Source organism: Antechinus flavipes, chromosome 4, assembly GCF_016432865.1.
Source record: "Antechinus flavipes isolate AdamAnt ecotype Samford, QLD, Australia chromosome 4, AdamAnt_v2, whole genome shotgun sequence".
NCBI lineage: Eukaryota > Metazoa > Chordata > Mammalia > Dasyuromorphia > Dasyuridae > Antechinus > Antechinus flavipes.
In genome coordinates, this window is record NC_067401.1 from 472,107,036 (window position 1) to 472,126,128 (window position 19,093).

Below are 19,093 nucleotides of genomic sequence, written 5' to 3' on the forward strand. Positions count from 1 at the left end.
TACCATCACACACACACACTCACTCAGACACACATATACACACACTCACATACACATACACACACGCACTCACATACACAGACACACACACACTCACTCAGACACACATATACACACACTCACATACACATACACACACGCACTCACACACTCACATACACAGACACACACACAGACACACAGACACTCACACACATACACACACACTCATACACAACACGCACACTCACACACACTCACACACATACACACACACCCTCACACACAGACACACACACACACACTCACACACACACACACCCTCACACACACACACTCACATACACACATTCACACACAGACACACACTCACACACACATTCACACACACAGACACACTCACATACACACACCCTCACACACGCACACATACACACGCACACCCTCGCACACACACACTCAAAACACACAATCACGCACTCACACACATACTCATACACACACAATCACAGGCACACACACAGACACACATATACACACTCACACACATACACATACACACACACACACACACACACACACCCGCTGGCCAGAGTCCATCCTGCTTTTGCTGGTCATCTTCTACTCCAAAAACTAAGCAGCCCAAAGTGGGAAAGGAAACCATCCCCCCCCCCCCGCTCCCCCCTCCCCCCGCCATCCCCTGCTCTGTCGGGGAGCCATTTCCTGCGGAACCGGGACCCCTCCACTACGGAGAATGAGAACCTGCCTCTTGGCCCCGAGAGGGAGGGAGAGAAAGGCAAAGGATGACTCCCCCTTGACAACGTTTTAGAGGGAGGCTGGCCTCTCGGTGCGACGACGGCTGCTCTCCGAAGGACCCCCCCTCCCCGGGGCGGGCCAGGAGGCTCCCAGTCTAGCCCCGAGTGGGGGGCTCTGGGCCGGGGTTCTGGAGGCCCGCGGGGCCAGGCCCGGGTGCCCGCTCTGGGGGGAGGGAGGCCGGCCTGCTAAAACTCGCGATGGCCGTTTGCCCGTTCAAGCTGGCCACGTGGGTGCGGGGTGGGGGTGGGGGTGGGGGACCGCCGGGGCCGTCCTCATGGTGGGTCGGGGTCTCTCCGCGCCTCCTTCCCAGCCTTCCCCGGGCCCCCTGTGCTGGTCGGTGCTGCCCCCAGCTGGGGGCTCCCCAGCGCCCACCTCGGCCCCCCCCGCACGGCCCAGGGCCCGGGACACAGCAGGTGCCTAATAACCGCTTTTCCCGCAGCAGCCCCGTTGGGTTTGTGGCGGGCCCCCCCGCGACGTGCGCACGCACGGAAACGCGGACACGCGGCGGCGTTCCGGGACTGCTCCGGAGCCATCCCCACCGAGAGGGGTCCCACCCCCGGGTCCTCGCTGGACGCGGAGGCCCGGAGGGAGTCGGACTTGAACTCCAGCCCTCCGGGTCCCTCGGGCATTGAAGGAGGGGCTGGAAGGGGGCAGGGACGTCCCCGGGGCCTCGGTCAAGGGCGGGGGGAGGGGCCAGGAAGAGCGCGCGGCCCAGGGACCCGCCCCGCCCCCACGCCCACTCGTGCCTCATCCCAGCGCGGCCCCCGGTGTCCGGGCAGCTCCGCGGCCGCGAGCGGAGGGAAGGAGGGCCAGGTAAAGGCCACAGGTTCGGTGCCGTGGCGGGGCGGGCGGGGGGAGCCTGGGCCTCGGAGGCCCCGCTCGGGGGCCCGGGGCAGCTGGGAACTGACCTGGAGGGTAGGTGGGGGTCTGCAGCCCCCTCTGCTGGGACCCCCCGTGTGGGCGGGCACGGACGGGGGTGGGGGGAGGGACGAGACACACTTAGGAAGTCGGAGAAGTTAGTTTGTCAATCACCTCCTCCCCTTCCTCCTTCCCTTTCTTCCTCCCCCTCCCCCTCCTCTTTTTCTCTCCCTTAACCCCCTCCTTACTTCTCTTCCCCTCCCTTCTTTTCCCTCCTCCCCCTCCTTCTTCTCCCGCTCCCTCTCCTTCTCCCCCTTTCTTACCCCTCCTCTCCTTCTCTTCTCTTCCCCCTCCTCCTCTTTTTCTCTTTTTCCTCCTTCCCCTCTCCCTCCCTTCCTTTCTCTTCCTCCCTCCCTTCCCTCCCTCCTCTCTCCCTCCCTTCTTTGCTTCTCTCCTTCCCCCTCCTCCTCTTCCTCTTTCCCTTGTTCCTCTTCAGTATACCTGTCCTTTATCTTCTATTTATTCCTGTCTAAAACGTCTCCGTTTCCCTCATGTTCCCTTCCTGCCCTGGAAGTCTGCATTATCTGCTGTAAGGCCCCTCCCGGCTCTGAGATTTTCTGTCCTAATGTCAGTCAACAAACCTTGATCTGAAAAGCACGTATTAAGCACCTACTGTGTGCCAGGTGCTGTGTTTGGTACTGGGGATATCAAGAGAGAGGGAGGGAGGCTTGGGGGGGCAAGGAAGGGGTTAAGCAGATTGGGATCTACCGTATAAACAGCTTTAAGAACTCGAGTGGAGGAAACTACAGGGGAGAGAGACTGGAGGCAGGCGGACCCCAGCAGCTGTACTAGTGGTGAGGGTCTGCACCAGGCTTGGGGGGGAGTTAGGAGAGGGGGGACAGGGTCAGGAGACAGGATGAAGGCAGAATCCCAAACCTTGGGCTATGAGAGGATGGGGCGGGACTTGTCTGTAACCTGGACATTCAGAAGAGGGGGAAGGATAATGAGTTCAGTTGTGGATGCGTTGAGTGGAAGGTGTCTGCTAGACATCCCCATCAAGATATCCAATAGAGTTGGAGTTGGAAAAGTGGAGTCAAGGAGAGATGTTGGAGAGAGAGAGAGAGAGAAATGGAGACAGAGAGAGAGAGAGAGAGAGAGAGAGAGAGAGAGAGAGAGAGAGAGAGAGAGAGAGATGGAGACACAGAGAGAGAGAGAGAGAGAGAGAGAGAGAGAGAGAAAGAGAGAGAGAGAGAGGAGAGAGAGAGAGAGAGAGAGAGAGAGAGAGAGAGAGAGAGAGAGAAAGAGAGAGAGAAAGAAATCAAGGTGCAGTCCCCATTAAATTGTAAATTCCTTGAGGGCAAGGGCATCAAGCCTAGCACATAGTAGGTGCTTCATTTGTTGGCTGATTGATTTGCCAAGATGATAATTAATCCGTAGGAGTTGAAGAGGACATCAAAGAAAATAACATAAAAGAACAACAAAAGAGGTCTTGGGACAGTCCTGGGAAAGTTAGTGAAAGTGGTCAGTGAACTAGACTTGAATTAAGATCCAGCAAAGAAACCCAAGTCCTCTGCCAGGAAGGAGAAGCACATAGCAGCCGACTGAAACCAGAGGGTGACTGACCGTCAAAGGCTGAAGAGAGGTCAGGAAGAATGGGGTTGAGAAGTGGGATGTGGCCCCTAAATGATCCTGTCTAAGTGTGGAGAGGCTAGTTTGAATGATGAACCAGACAGAGGAGGGTTAAGAAGAGAATGAGAAGTGGGAACCTTGAGTGTAGATGGTCTTCCCGAAGAATCTACCCATGAAAGGAAGAAGAGACAGAGGAGGCTAGCAAGCTGGTTTGGGTAGAGCGAGTTAGGATTTTTTGAGGATGCCCTTGCCCTCAAGGAATTTACAATTTAATGGGGACTGCACCTTGATATTTCTCTCTCTCTCTCTCTCTCTCTCTCTCTCTCTCTCTCTCTCTCTCTCTCTCTCTCTCGACAACATCTCTCCTTGACTCCACTTTTCCAACTCTATTGGATATCTTGATGGGGATGTCTGCCAGACACCTTCCACTCAACGCATCCACAACTGAACTCGTTATCCTTCCCCCTGCCCCAGCACGGAACCGCACTACCTGCGGGTCCTGCCGCACAGCCCGGTTACTGTCTCTGTCCCTCCACGACAGAGCGCCCGGCCCAGGCCCCTGCGGTCCACGATGCCTACCGACGTGGAGCCCTCCGTTCTGGCCAAGACCCTGCACCTCGTCTTCCTCTCGACCTTCTGGGGGATGCAGATTTGGGTGACCTTCATTTCAGGTGGGTCTCGGGAGGGCTTTTACCCGGTCATGGTGGCGGGCGTTTATCCATCTAAGGACTAAGTGGGGGATGAGGAGATTCCGTTCCGTGCCAGGCACTGAGTCGGGGCACAGAGGATGCAGACAAAAACAACACGGCCCCTGTCCTCCAGGAGCTTCATTCTGTTGTCGAAGCTCCATGCTGCAGGGGCTGAGTGCACATACCCACATGAATGAGACCTAGCTCAGCCCTTAGGGACCTCCAGGCTTTACCTCTCTTACTGCCTCGTCCCTCACGACAGCCCTGGGAAGGAGGTTCTTATTGTACCCATTTTAGAGGCAAGGACTCGGAGGCTGGGAGCAGTTAAGTGACTTACGCAGGGTCACCCAGCCAGTAAGTGTACGAGGCAGGTCCCAGGCTCTCTCCATCATTCCCGGCCTTTCCCCTCCAGCCCCATGTTGCCGTTTTCCTGTCCCTTCTCCCCTCCCTCCTCCCTTTTATTTGGGCCGCCTGGAACTCCTCAGCCAAACTCCCCATGAATTGCTCCCCCGGTGGGCACCTGGGGTCTAGGTGAATGGGGAAGGTTGGGTCCCCAGAGGAGCTTAGGGATGGTTTGTGATGACTCGGGTCACTGGGTCTGGTGGTCCTTGGCAGCCTGTATGCTTTTGTGAGTGGGGGAAATAAAGGCTGCCCCCTTCCTCAGACAAAAATGAGCTTTCTCTGGTCTCCTTTTTCCCTCATCTGGAGGCCTCCTGGCAGGCCCTGCCTCCTCCCTGAGGACTTCTGACCAATCCCTCCCCCCCCCAGCCCCCTGGCCTCCCCATCCCCCAGCCCTGTAGCCATCTCTAGGGAGGGCCTCCTCCCCTTCCTCCTGCTTTGTGGTGACTCTCTCCATCTCCCCTTCTCTCTTAGCAGGGGACCCCGGAAACCCGAAGTCTGAGTCCAGGGCACTCGCCCTCCCCTCCCCCATCCCACGTGGGAAGTCACCCACCATCACCCCCTCCCCTCGATTCCAGGTGTCTTTCCGGCCAGGAACACCGCCCCCCCTCCAGACCTAATGCCTTAAAATTCTTAATTGAAACAAAAACAAGTAAGCTTTTAAAAACTTAACTTTATTTGTTTAATGTCCATTTCTGCTTCCTTTCCCCCCTGTGTCTCCTCCACCTTTAGCTCAGCCTTCTCTAGACCCCACAATCCCCCAGCGGCCTTCCCTCTATCAGGGTATCCCTGCCGGCCACCTTTCCTTCCTCCGGGCCCCATCCCGCCCTTCAGCGGCGCACGGCCCTCTCCCAAGCTCCGGGGAGAGCCCCGGGGTCTTAGTGTCTGCCCCGGGGGGCGGGGCGGGGGGAGGGGCACAGGCGGGGCCGCTGGGCGGCTACGGGCGAGCTGGGGGAAAAGGCAGAAGGGGGCGGGCTCAGAACCACGGGGGGCGGCGGGCGCGCAGGCACGGGCTCCCTGGAGGATTCTGGGAAGCCTCGGAAAGTCACGCAGGACTTGGCGCAGGAAGCGTCTTCCCTGCGCAGTTTTGCCTCGTTGTCGTGTTTTACCTTACACGGAGGGACACCCGGGAATGGAAAACACGAGTATCTGTAAAACTGCGGAAGGGGGGGCGGGCCGGGAGGCCCAGGCCAGGCGCTGGCCGAGTTTGCGCTGTAGTAGACGGCAGCTCCTCGAGGGCAGGCTTCCTCCGGCTCTGGGAGCCGCAGCCTGTGAGGGCACCAGCTGCTCCCCCGCACCCCCTGGCGGCCGCACTTTGCGTTGCCCTGGCCGGGTCTCCGTGTTCCGGCTTCCTCCCCCTAGTCCCCCCTTCCCCCTTCCCCTCTCCCCTTCCCCCGCCGGATCTCTGTGTCCCGGCCCCCCTCGCCGCCCCCCGGATCTCTGTGTCCCGGCCTCCTCCCCACCCCCCGCCCCCCGGATCTCTGTGTCCCGGCCCCCTCCCCACCCCCCGCCCCCCGGATCTCTGTGTCCCGGCCCCCTCCCCACCCCCCCCACCCCCCACCCCCGATCTCTGTGTCCCGGCCCCCTCCCGCCTCCATGTCTGTCTCGCAGGCTTCGTGATGGGCGGGAACCTCACGCGCCACACGCTGGGCTTCATCCAGAGCAGGCTTTTCCCGTATTATTTCCACATCGGCTCGGCCTGCGCCTTCTTCAACCTGACCATCTTCGCCATGTGCCACCCCCGGGAGCTGCTGAATGAGGAAGAGACCACCCAGGTAGGAGCTGCCCCCTGGTGGCCGGCCCCAGCCTCCCCCTCCCCCCACTCCAGAAGGGGTCCCCGACAGATGACCACGTGCCCAGCGCCGGGCGCTCCGGAGGGCCGGGACTAGGTGGCTGCTTCCCCAGCTGTTTCCAGGCGCTGGCGCTGTTCTGTGGGCCTGGAAGTTGTACAATTACAGGGACGGTCCGACGCCAAGGCTGACGTGGCACATGGAGCAAATGGCAGAGATGGGAATTCAGGTTCCGCCCTGTGCTCCCACCGTTCTCTCTTCTCATTGTAGCCCCTCCTTCATCCCTTCTTCAAAATGGGCAGAGCAAACAGTTGCCTTTTGCAAGGTGGCTATGAGTCAGCAAGCATTTATTAAGTGCTTACTGTATACCAGATCAGAAAGAAAAGGCAAAAATGTCCCCTGCCTTTAAGCTTATATTCTAAAGGGGAGACAACATAAGGATGATCAGGTACCTCCAGCACAAGGCCTACGGCCATGGCGGGCAGAGTCACAGGAGAGCAGGGGCGAGGACCAACATCTGCCTCCTGCTGTGACTGTGTAAGTCTGTTCCTTTTCTCTGTGTCCCCACTGTTTGGCACGGAGGCTGGCGCACAGTGGGTGCTTAATAAATGTTGGTCGACTTCTGGCTAGTCCATGGGCCGAGCTCACAGGGCCAGACACCCCTCCCCATCCCCGGGGGTGCACCTTTGTGAAGTGCCCGGGTCCTGGGCTGGGGGCCCTTGAGGCCCGCTGGCGGCCTCCATACTTATTCCTCCTCCACCCCAGCTCATCGTTTTCTTCGTGTGCGTCATTGTGTCCGCGCTGAACGCCCAGTGGTTCGGCCAGATGACCTCAGACATCATGGCCGACATGCACCTCCTGGAGCAGAGCTACGGGCTGGGCCAGGACATCGGCCTCTTCTCCCGCAAGTCCTACACGCAGCTGCGCGAGTCCAATCCCAAGTACCGGCAGCTGTCCGGCCAGCTCAACCGCTATCGCCTCCTCTCCTCCCTCTGCAACCTGGGCTGCCTGGCCTGTAACGGCTTCAGCCTCTACTACATGGCCACTCACCTCTCCACCTTGTGACAGAGGGGTCTGGCCGGGCCCAGCCTGGGACAGGGGCGGGGCCGGCGTGGGGGTCAGTCCTTGGGGAGGGGGGAACCGGAACAGTGGATAGTGCGAGGGTTTGGGGTCTCAGAGCAAGGGATTCAAGTCCTCCCTCTCTCAGACACTAGCCCTGTGTCCTGGGGCAATGGATGGACGATGAATGGATGAATAAGTGGACGGATAGATAATGGATGGACGGACGAACAAATGGACATGTGGATAGATGAATGGATGGATGGATGAGTAAATGGACGGATGAATATGTAGGTGAGTAGATGGATGAACGAACAGATGGATGGACGAATTAGTGGATAGATGATGGATAGATGGATGAGTGGATAGTTGAAGGATGGATGGATGAGTAGGTATCCATCTGATGGACAGGTTGATGGATAAGTGAATGGGTGGATGAAGAGTAGGCAGATGGATAGCTGAGTAAGTGGAGAGATGATGGATAGATGGATGAGTGCATAGTTGAAGGATGGATGGATGAGCAGGTATCCATCTAATGAATGGGTTGATGAATAAGTGGATGGGTGGTAGGTGGGTCGATGGATGGATAAATGGATGAATGAATGAGTACATGAATGGAGAGATGAGTAAGTGGACAGAGGGATGGAGGAGTTAGTGGTGAGATGAATATGTGGATGGTTAAAAGATGGATGGAAGGATGAGTAAGTTTCCATCTAATGGATTGGTAAATGGGTGTGTAGGTGGGTCAATGGATGGATAAATGGACAGAAGAATGGGTAGGTGAATGGGGGGATGGATAGATAAGTAAATGAATAGATGGACGGATGAGTTGGTGGATAGATAATGGATGGATGAGTGGCTGGATGACGGATGGGTGGCTGGATGGGCAAGTAAGCGGACGGATGGCTGCGTACATTGAGTGTTTAAGGAGGACAAGCAGAACGAGGACCACTGGCAGCTCAGTTCCCAGTGGTTAAGGGAAGCCTTTCCTGTGGATGACACACCTTCTCGCCCTTATTCCCCACTAACGATCACGCCATGTGCAGACCCGAGAGGACGCACGGCAGGCTTGAGTCTCGGGAAGACCTCGGCCCCTTCCCCATCCAGCCCCACCGCCAACCTGTGCCTTGTGTTGCTGAAGGGCCGGAGCCCCCTCTCCCATCTGTTAGCCCCCCTTCCCAATAACCTGCAACGCTTGCTACTGTTCTCGGGCCCTAAGCAGGGGGCCCCGTAAGCATTCCTGGATGCGAAGCTGGCTCATCTCTCCTGGGGGGCAGAGGGGCTCCCTTGGGCTGGGAATGCCGGTGCTGACATGCTGTGTCATGGGGATAATGGGACTCCCCTCCCAGCCCTGATACCCCCTGTTCTCAGGCCCCCCCCAGCTGACACCCCCTGTTCTACAGCCCCCTCTCCCCCAGCTGTGACACCCCCTGCCCCAGGTTTCCATCCCTTTCATGCTCCCTGGGCATCTCAGTGGATAGAGCACCAGACCTGTAGCCAACAACTCCTGAATTCAAACTTAACTTAGGTAATAACTGTGTGACCTGGACTGCTGCCTGCCTCAGTTTCCTCACCTGTAAAGTGGGGACAACAGGCTCTACACTATCCCTGGGGTGTACATTTACCAAACCCCGTTTTCAGAGGCAGCTTCCCTCTTGCTGCCCACAGCCCAGGCTGGTTGTGAGACAAGTGCCTGAACACAGTGGGGGAGATGGCCCCCTCGAGGCAGCAGCCTGGGGGGTCCCAGGGAGGAGTCTCCCAACATCAGGGCCCTTGGGCGCCCAGCAGCCACCCAGCAGCTCCCGGCCAGACAAGAGGAAGGGACGTAACAGGATTTCTTTGCTCTGACCATTCAGAAGCTGAAAGCTGAAAGTAGTTCAGGGTTCACAGCTCCAAGGGGGGTTTATTGTTTTGTTCTCATGGAGACAGTTATTAAATTGGTAATAAAATTATTTTTAAAATGATAATTATCCCGGAGTAGAGTAAAGGGGAGGGATCCGGATCGCAGCGGTGGATGGACCCCGGATGCCTCGAGCAGGGCTGCGCCCCCTTCCCTGGCTGTCGCCCACCTGCTTCAGTGTGGGGGCAGGGAGGTGCCCGCCAGCTTCCTCCGGCTCGCAGCAGGTCCGGGCCAGTGCTTGGGGAGCCTGGGCTCTGGGCGACGCCGGGGGGCAAGGCTGGTGGTCCCTGTCACTTCAGCCGATGGACTTTTCTGCCCCGGAGGAAACTCTTAGAAAAAGGAGACTCTCTCACCAAGACCAGGAAGGCCGGAGTCCAAGCTTTGACCAAGTACCTGGGGGTGACAAGGGGAAGCCTCTGGCTTAGCTCCCAGCCCCGGGGTCTTTCCCGCGGCCTCTGAGGCCATGGCGGGGGGATCACAAGTGCGCCCATTCTTTTGCCGGGAAGGCCTTAGGTGGTGCTTTAGAGGGAGGCCCCGCATAGAGATGGGAGTCTCCCCGGGGCCATGACAGCAGCCTTCTCATTTTGTGTCCGTGGGCCCCGAGCTCCCCCTTCCCACCCTCAGCATTCTGAGCTTACACTGGGGGACCGATCCCCCTCCCAGCTGGGACCTGGAGGTGGGAGGAGGGGCTGCACTTTCCGTTTGGGGACTTGGGGACCAGAGCCTCCTCATCGTAGCCAGGAAAGCGCTAGGCCTGAGCCCGGGGTCCAGATGAGGGCAGAGGACGGTGTCAGACTGTCTGCTCAAAACTGGCCTGGCCTGGCCCTCTGTGAGGAAGGCTCCATCAGGTGGGCACACAGAAGGCGCTTAATCAGTGCTTCCGGGGGGGCCCCGGGGGTGTGCAATCCTGACCCAGCGGGGTGGCTGAGAGACCGGACTCTCGGGGCTCCTGTGCTGAGGCTGTGAGGGGCTGGGGGCTGAGGAACCTTCCCCTCACCCACCCCGGGGCTCCCGCTCACCTGGGGTGCTGCAGGGCCTGCAGCAAGGTGCTCTCTGGGTCCAGCTGGTGCACCTCCTGCTGGGCTTCCTCCTCAAAGTAGAGCTGGGCAAAGGTAGGGGAGTGAGGGGGGTGTCCTTGCCCCAGTCCCCTGACCCCCAGGCTCCGGCTCCTCAGGCCCCTGCCGCCCCCACTCCCCCGGTCCCTCCCCTCCCCAGGGCCCTGGCAGGAGAACCCGAGCCGGGTCAGACCAAGCCCTCACCTCCAGGTGCGCCGGGCGGTACTTGCGCTCCAGGTCCCACGGGGGCGGCTCCTCAAACATGACCATGAAGTGGTCGATGAACCTGTGGGCCCAGAGAGCTCTCATGGGGGGGTGCATTAGAGGGGAGAGGAGGGGGCTCTCAAAGGGAGGGGAGGGGCTGTCCTAGGGAAGAGGCCAGGGGGGCTCTAGAGGGGACAGAAGGGGAAGGCTCCGCCCCCCCCACTTAACCCCAGAGCAGCAGAAGTTACCGCGAGTCCTCGTGGAAGGCCGAGATGAAGTCCGTCTGGCCGTACTCGGGGTACAGCAGCAGGGTGGGCCAGCTGAGCCGCCCGCCGTCATCCAGAGACACCTTGGCCCCGATGGCGTTCTCGGAGCCCAGCCCCCCGTGGGGGGTCGTGGGCTCCTCCTCCTCGTCTTCCTCCTCCTCCTCCTTTCTGGGGGCCAGGGGCTCCAGCCGGACGTTTCTCGCCTGGTGTCCAAACAGAGCCCTCAAAGGCCGCTCCAGGGGGCCCTTCCCCCCCCACACACACACTCGCCACCTCTTAGGATGCCGGGTTTCCTTCAGGACCAAATGGCCCCTCTCCGAGAGTCCCGATTCCCGCTTTTCCCTCCACGTGACCCCTGGCTTTGGAGGGGCCAGTGGGGGGGAGGGGCAGAAGGGGGAGGTGGGGGCAGGGCAATCATGGTTAGGTCTGCAAAGCACTTCAGGGTCAGCCAATCCGGGAGGGAGGCGTAGTATCCCCATTGTACAGATGGGACAACTGAGGAAGGGCAAGCAACAGTTGCCTCCCCAAGAGGGGGAACCTCAGAGGGCAGGGAATGTGTCCCAGGGCCCAGCAGGGGCTCGCTCAGTCCTCTCTCTGCAGGACGCAGGGGCTTCTGGGACACAAATCTGGAGCTCCTGGCAGGGACGCCGGAGCGTAGGCCGTGTCCCCACTCCAGGCCCGGTGCCCCCGCGCCCAAGAAGCCGCCATGAGGCTGCGTCTCCTGTTAGATCCTGCCAGGCTTGCGGTTTCACCAGCTCTGGGTGAAGGCCCACCCCTCACCCAAGGGCCCCTCCCTCGGCAGCACCTGGCCTTGCAGAGAGCGCCCGGAGCCTGCGCAGTGGGGGCAGCCCCAGAAGGCACCGGAGCGAGGGCCCTGTGGGAGGGCCGTTCCCCAACCTGACTCAGGCCCCGCCCCCCTATTGGGGCGCTGTGGCCGGAGCTGCCCCGCCCCGCCGTGGCCATCGGGAGCACGCACCTGGATGGCGCGCAGCAGCGCCTCCTTCTGGGCTTCCGCCTTCCTCTGGCTCATCTTGGCCTTCCGGATGTCCCGCTGCTCGGCCCGCTGAAAGTGAAAGCCGCGCATCAGTCCCGCCCCCGGTCTCTCAGATGGGCCCCCGCCCGCCTGGGGGCGTCAGAGGGATCGGAGGTCCCCGGGGAGAGCAGCTGGCAGAGGCTCCGCTAGGGGGGATCCGCGGGCTGAGGGCCGCCATCCTGCGGCATCATCCGCATCCTCCACCTGCCCCGCGGTCTGCAGCGGGCGCTGTCCCAGCGCTCGCCTCATCTCACAGACATTCTCCCGAACGTGTCTGTGCTGAGCCAAAGCGAGGTCACATGGCCGGCAGCCTCCGTCTTGGCCCCCCCCCCTCCCCGGCAGCCTCCGTCTGGCGCCCCCTCCCCGGCAGCCTCCGCCTCGCCCCCTCCCCGGCGGCCTCCCTCTCGGGCCCCCCCCCCCCCCCTCCCCGGCAGCCTCCCTCTCGCCCCCTCCCCGGCAGCCTCCGCCTCGCCCCCTCCCCTGTAGCCTCCGTCTGCCCCCCTCCCCGGCAGCCTCCGTCTGCCCCCCTCCCCTGCAGCCTCCGTCTCGCCCCCTCCCCGGCAGCTCCGTCTCGGCCCCCTCCCCTGTAGCCTCCGTCTGCCCCCCTCCCCGGCAGCCTCCGTCTGCCCCCCTCCCCGGCAGCCTCCGTCTGCCCCCCTCCCCGGCAGCCTCCGCTTCGCCCCCTCCCCCGCAGCCTCCGTCTCGCCCCCTCCCCTGTAGCCTCCGTCTCGCCCCCTCCCCGGCAGCCTCCGTCTCGCCCCCTCCCCGGCAGCCTCCGTTTGCCCCTCGGCCCAAAATGCAGCCGTGAGTTGGGGGACAGCGTTTGGCTTCTCCTTGTGAACGTTTTAAGTGCTCAGATTCTCCACCCCCAGATTTAGAGCAGAAGATGTGACTTAAGTACTGACCAGGGCTCGAGGTCTGCGGTGCTTTAGGGAGCGTCCCCTTTGATCCCCGGTGGGGGGGGGGGAGGGAGACGGGACTCTGTTGTGATGCTGAGGATTAATAACAGCAAATACCGTCCACGTGCCCCGCTATGGGCCAGACGCTCTGCTAGGCACTTTCTAATTATTCCATAATTGGGCCACCCCTGGGAGGCCGGTGCTGCTGCTATTCTCGCCATTTTCCAGATGGGTAAACTGAGGGTTTTGTAAAACCAGATAATTAACAGAGGGCAGGTGCCAGTATTAAAGGGGCTGGGGCGGGCATCATAAGGAGGGGGACCCGTGTGCCCAGCATAGTTCCCGACCTGGGTTCCTAAGATCAGTTGATTTTTTTCCTTTTTCGGGGGATCGGCCCCATCTCTGCCCGCCGCCTGAGGCTGCCCGGGGCGCTGAAGGGGGCAGGCCCGCCAGTCTGGGTCAGGGGCCAGGATGGGCACTCGGTTCGTTCCGTCCCCTTGTCTCAGGTCGGGGCGGGCTCTCGCTACCCGTGTGGCTACTGACCTTCAGCTTGTCCGCCTTGGCTCTCGTGTCCAGCAGCTTCTTCTCCTTGGAGTCCAGCCTCAGGCCCTCGTCACACCAGCTCATGGCCTCTGAGAAGTTCTTCAGTTCTAGGTGACAGATTGCGCCTGGGGGGGCCCCGGGGCTTTAGAACCCATGACCGAACTACCCAGAAAGAGCTTGTCCCTTTGGAACAAGAGCCCTAAACCAGGGCCCTGAGGCGGGAGAAGGCTGAGACAAGGCCCAGCCCCAGCACCCCCGCCCCCACAGGCAGCTGGTCCACACTCGGGGGCCAAGCTTTCCCACTCCTCCCTTCTATCGCCCCAAGACTGTGAGGGCCCCAAAGGGGGTACGTATCACTTCCACTCCTGCCCCATTGTCTCAAGTGCCTCTAAACCACTTGTGATGCTAATTCTGAGGGGCAGGGTGGTGCAGTGGACAGAGCTCAGGTCTGCAGTCAGGAAGCCCTGAGCCGTAACCCTTAGACACTTCCTGTCTGAGTGACCCAAGACAAGTCACTTCCCTCCCCTCTGCCTGCCTCAGTTTCCTCATCTGTATAATGGGGATGACAACAGCCCCTGCTTCACAGGTTTATATTCATTTATGTTTGCTTTGCAAACCACAAAGTTCTGGGTAAATGTTAGTTATCATTCCCATTGTGAAAAAGGGGGAAAGCTCAGAACTGACTTGTCACAGATCAATTACTAGCACGTGACCTCCCTGCGTCTGCAACACATCCAGGTGCAGAGGAAATGCTTGTGAAATTTAATTGTGTTGGTCAAAACCAGGAAGGGATAAGCGTGAGGAGGACCTCAATGTCCCAGGACACTGGGGCCCCTCCCTAAGCTTCCTGGGCTTCCTCTCCCAGAAGGGAAACCCAAGGAGAGCAGGATTGTCCAGCTTTTTGCATTCATATCCCCAAGACCGAGCATGAGGCTCAGGTCACAGAAAACTCTTAACAAATGTGTTTTTTATTTGTTCATTTGGGGATCTGTCCATCCATTCATTCATTTATCTCAGAGCTAAATAAATGTCTGCAGACTTTAACTGTGTTTGCTGAAAGCAGAACAAGATCAGGGACAGAACTGGCCACAGACTCAGAAGAACTGGGCTAAAATCTTCCCGATACTCATAAACTTAAGCCTGTGGACCTTGGCTTTCTCATCTGTAAAATGGGACAGCTACCACTCAAAGCTGCTGAGAGGCCAGAGAAAGCGTTATTCTAGAGCAGCCTCTAGAGGCTGGCATTTCTGACCATGTGCTTGCTGCTGCACACCCTGGGGGCCACACAGAGACTTCTGTCCAGGGAGCGAGGCCTTGTAGCTGCTCGAGTGTGCCCGGCCTCCCCCCACCAGCCTCCAGATCCCTCCTGAGCTTTCATTGGTTCCTCCACCCATGCAGATTGCCCCGCACAAAAGGCTGGAGCAGGCAGGACTCTGGGAGCCTCCCTCTGCAGCCTGAGTGAGGGGTCCCAGTTGCCAATGGTACAAGACCCTCTGGATCCTCAGCCTCTCTGGTCTGTGCCCAGGGTCTCCCAACCCCTACAAGGCCCCAAGAAAGCATAGTGGTAATGTGGCAAGAGCCCTCATCCTGGAGGCCCATCAAGTCACTGCTGGTGTCTGAGCCCAGTAAAAGAGGGGCATGGACTCAAAGGCCCCGACTCCTCCTAAATCTAGGAGCTTCGCAATAACAATCACCCCCCAAAACCAAGCCCCCTCCCCTTCGGTGCCCAAGTTCCCCAACAGCTAAAGGCCTTCTGGATTCTGTGTGTGTGTGTGTGTGTGTGTGTGTGTGTGTGTGTGATATGTATCCAAGCATGTGTGAGCATACATGTACAGTGTATGTGTGTGCATGTGTGTCTCTATATGTGGTGCATGCATGTGCAGCATATGCACACATGTACAGTGCATGCATGCACATGTATCTGTATTGTGGGGTGCGCGCACATGTGTGGTGTGCACGTGTGTCTGCACATGTGATGCATGCGCACACCATGTGGTTTATGTGTGTGCACGTGTGCGGTGCATGCATGTGCGTGCAGGTGGTCCTGGACACATTAGTGCATAGTGGGAGACCCACCTCTGATGATGGCCTTGAGATGGTCTGGTTTGAGCTTGCGGGCGGCCGTGACGTCATTCAGAGCGGAGCGCAGGTTGCCTAACAAACAAGAGAAGGACAGGCCCCATCAGTCCCAAATGAGGCAGAGGGCGGAGAGCCGGCCCAGGGAACGGACAGAGCAGCTGCTCTCTGGTCAGAGCCAGGGCCTGGTGATGGATCCCTGGGAGAGGAGGGTCGCCTGGAGGCCTGGCCTCTGGGACAAGCGTGCCATAAGCGGGGGCCCTGGAGCCTTCGTGTCTCCCAGCCTCAGCCCCGGGCCCCCAGACTCCTGGGGAACAAGCAACGGGTAAAGGAGCGGCCCTGGGGCTGGGGGGGTGGGCCGGCCCAGAGCGGATACTCTGAGGCACCTCGCGCCCCTTCTGTGCCCACCCTACGGAGCTGAGGGCGGCTTACCCAGGTGAAAGTGGGCCGCCGCGCGGTTGGTGAGCAGCACGGCGTTGAGGCCGGGCTCGGAGCACTTCTTCCTCAGCCCCTCTGTGTAGGAAGCCACGGCCTTCTTGTAGTCTTTGTCCTTGAAGTAATCGTTGCCCTCGTCCTTGTAGGTCCTGGCTTGCTCTGTGGAAGCACAAAGTTCCGTCTCGCCATCCCTCCCAAAGAGTCCCTGGGCCCGGCAGCGAGCGGACCCTGGAAGGCCGGGCCACCTTAGTGCCAGCTCCGGCAGGTCTCCCTCACTTTTCATTTCCAAGCCAGGACCAGATGTGCGCAGTGAGGTCAGGGGGTAAACTGAGGCCGAGGGGCCGCACCTGCTCCCATGTGTCCTCGTGTAGTGGTTTCCATTTTAAAATAAATTCTAGATACCTCAACCAATCCACAAACATTAATTAAATGGTCCCAATTAGGGAACAGCTGATATTCTGGATGGGGGCGTGGTGGGAGATGAAAAGCCAATAATTACAAGTATCACATACTGCCATTCCTAGTATCATCAGGACCAAAGCTTTTTAAACTCTGCCCCCCCGGGGTCGTGTAATTGAAAGGGGGGAGTGGTCACCAAAAACTTAGCAACAGTAAAAAGCATCAAATATTCCACCAAGATTTACTTCTTTATGTAAAAAATAAACAGACACATCCATCTCCTCAATGTGCAAATTTGCTTTTGTCATGAATAAATGATAAAATTACATATACCCCAAAGAATTATTTTAAAATACATTTTTGCGTGTGATTCATCATCAGTAAATGTTTGATTTGTACACCTGGTTTCTATTCCTATTGACCTAAGGCTGTGTAAAAACTTCTCGGGCTAAAAGAGGTCACAAGTGGAAAAAAGTGTACGAAGCCTTAGATCATTCCCAGGGAGCCACAATTTGCTGAAATCGAGCCAAGTGATGATTCTCTAGTAACCGGGACACGTGATACCTGTGAATTCTTATTTTCCTGAAGCACTTTCTGGTTATAAAGTGCTTTGACTTAGTTTCCAGAACTAGAGATTTCGAGCCGGGAGGCAAGTTCCCCAATCATTCACTGGACAGCTGAGGAAACTGAGACGCAGAGAGAGGAATCGGGTAGAGGGGAGACAGAACCCAGGTCCTCCACGTCCCCATCCATCACCCCACGGCGTGTGGAGAGCTCCCAAACAGCCCGGTGACACAACTGGTCCCAAGCTCATGGCTTTTTAACAGATCAGAAACGGGCACAAAAGCGCGGACCCATCCGGGGCCCCTCGGCCCCGCTCCCCTGCCAGCCGCCCCATTTCCGGCACCTTCGGGAGGTCTCTCGTCGTCGAAAATGAGGGACTGCAGACAAGCCAACTCGGGATTCTCTTGGGGGTTGATTTCTGACGGGGCCTTTTTCATGAACATCGGGATTTTATCCAACTCCTGGAAGAGAGCAATGAAGGGAAGTCAGTTTTCAAATGCAAAGTCCTCCTCTCAGAGCCTTGTTCCAACCAAGAAAAACCCTGTTTTCAGAGGCCAGTCTGTCCACAAGCACAGGCTAAGTGCCGGACGCACACGGATGGGCCAAGACCTCTGGGGGGAACCAAAGAACAAGTCTGACAGACTTGTTCGCTAGACAGATGCTTTAGGGTCCCTCCCGCCTCTGGGACGCTGTGATAAGTGTCACCGAAAGTCTGGCCAGCGCCAAAGACAACCATCAAAACTTCTGACCTGATTTGACTGAAAATTAGAAATCTACAACTCATCCATCCAGGCCCCAAAGCATTTCCCAGAGCAGGGGCTGCTGGAGTCCGGGCAGAGCGGCCCCCGAGGTGACCGCTCGATTTTCAGCGGGGATGTTTATCCCTGGGAATTCAGCAGTCGCTACAAATCATTTATTTCATTTATTGTTTCGTTATTGGTCTAAACTCGAGAAAGGGATGTGGAAAATCTTCATGATGCAGCTTAAACTTGAAAATGTGGGAAAGCAGATTGTTAAACATTTACCCCCCTGCTGCTCCAAGGGCAGAGGAAGGTTGGTGGGAGCTCGGAGCCATCTGTTGTCTCCACAACTCGCCCTGAGAGGGTCCGATCTTTGTCCCCCGAGGCCCCATTCCAGGCAGTCCAGTCCACACAGGAGGGGCTTGGGCTGGGTCCTGGCTGACCCCGGCAGGGTCAGGGGGAGGCACTCACTGCTCATCAATCACAAGACAAGCTCCTTGTGGACAAGGAGAAACAGGAGCTAATAGGATATTTATAGAGGGGCCAAGCCCCAAGTGCTTTACACATTTACCTCATCTGATCCTCCTCACCGCCCTGTGCAGGAGGTGCTGTTATCTCCATCTTACGGATGGGGAAACTGAGGCAGAGCGGAATGACTTGCCCCATCCCCCGGCTGGTAAGTGCCCCGGGCTGGATTTGCACCAAGCTCTTTCCGACTCCAGACCCAGCTGCCTCTAGGGGGCGGGGATGAGTCCTGCTGTGTGCGAGCGCTGTGTTCCCATAAGGAGAAAGGGCTCTGGACAAGGGCAGGGTCGCTGGGGTCTGCCATTTATTTAGAGCCTTGTGACCCTGGTCACGTAACCTCGCTCTGTCTCAGTTTCCTCTTCTGTCAAATGGAGACCCGCCAGCCCCTCCTCCTAACGGGGGAGCACCCACTAAAGCATTCATGAGGGAGTCGGCGCCTGTACTGGGGAATGCCCTTCTCTCCCTCGCCTCGGCTTCCCCATCTGACAAATGGGCGGGAGAAGCCAGGGCCGGACGTGCGCAGTGAGGACGTCAGGGGGTAAACTGAGGCCGGAGGGCCGCACCTGCTCCCACGTGTCCTCGTGCAGGCGGCCCCGGTACGGCTGGCTGCGGAACTTGTCCAGGAAGGCGTCCATGGCGTCCTCCTCTTCCTGCTGCTGCTGCTGCTGCCCCTGCTCTCGGGGCCCGGGCTCGCCCCGGTCCGGGGTCTGTGACTGCGCCTCCATCAGCGCTCCTGCTCCGCTGCCCACGCCGGCCTGCCCGACTTCCGCCCTCACTCGGCCGGTCCGCCTCGACTTCCGTCCCCACTTCCGGCGGTGAACGGAGCCGTGGCCCCGCCCTCGAGTTCCGCCCACAGTAAGGTAAGTTTGGGCGGGACTTGCAAAGGGGCGGACGGCGGCTGGCAGAGTCTGAACTAAGACCCGGATTGGAGAGTGGGCGACTGGAAAGTGCGGGGAGCCCTGACGGACCTGCGTCACATCCGGCCTCCTACACTTATCCCTGTGCCCTGGGCAAGCACATCATTTGCCTCAGTTTCCCCTTCTGTAAAATGAGAACCTTGGTCTGGATCAGGGCTTCCGAACTTTTCCCACTCCCGACCCCTTTCGGCCAGAGAAAGTTTTACTTGTTCCTGGCATATGGGTATGGAAGATGGGTAATTCAAACATTCACTGATAATCACAATTTCGGGACTCCCACTTTGGGTTAGGAGACCCCGTGTGGGATCACAAACCACA

General features: G+C 58.7%; 1 protein-coding gene across 1 annotated transcript; it reads right to left on the reverse strand.

The window, feature by feature from the left end:
• Positions 1-9,091: 9,091 nt before the first annotated feature.
• TTC4 (tetratricopeptide repeat domain 4) lies at positions 9,092-18,649 on the reverse strand. Its single transcript, XM_051999616.1, has 10 exons — positions 18,422-18,649; positions 16,937-17,054; positions 15,628-15,789; positions 15,196-15,273; positions 13,120-13,244; positions 11,621-11,707; positions 10,627-10,847; positions 10,379-10,460; positions 10,139-10,221; positions 9,092-9,512 (listed from the first exon to the last, which is right to left on the reverse strand). The coding sequence occupies exons 1-10, from the start codon at positions 18,581-18,583 to the stop codon at positions 9,410-9,412; spliced, it is 1,221 nt and encodes a 406-aa protein (XP_051855576.1). The 5' UTR covers positions 18,584-18,649; the 3' UTR covers positions 9,092-9,409.
• Between the last annotated feature and the right edge of the window lie 444 nt (positions 18,650-19,093).

Bases quoted from the DNA above. Each gene is read 5' to 3' on its own strand.
- TTC4 (XM_051999616.1), bottom strand. From the start codon at position 18,583: ATGGAGGCGCAGTCACAGACCCCGGACCGGGGCGAGCCCGGGCCCCGA. The intron at 15,790-16,936 runs GTGCCGGAAATG...GTGCTTCCACAG, and splicing joins CGACGAGAGACCTCCCGAAG to AGCAAGCCAGGACCTACAAG. The intron at 10,848-11,620 runs GTGCGTGCTCCC...TTTGGACACCAG, and splicing joins CGCTGCTGCGCGCCATCCAG to GCGAGAAACGTCCGGCTGGA.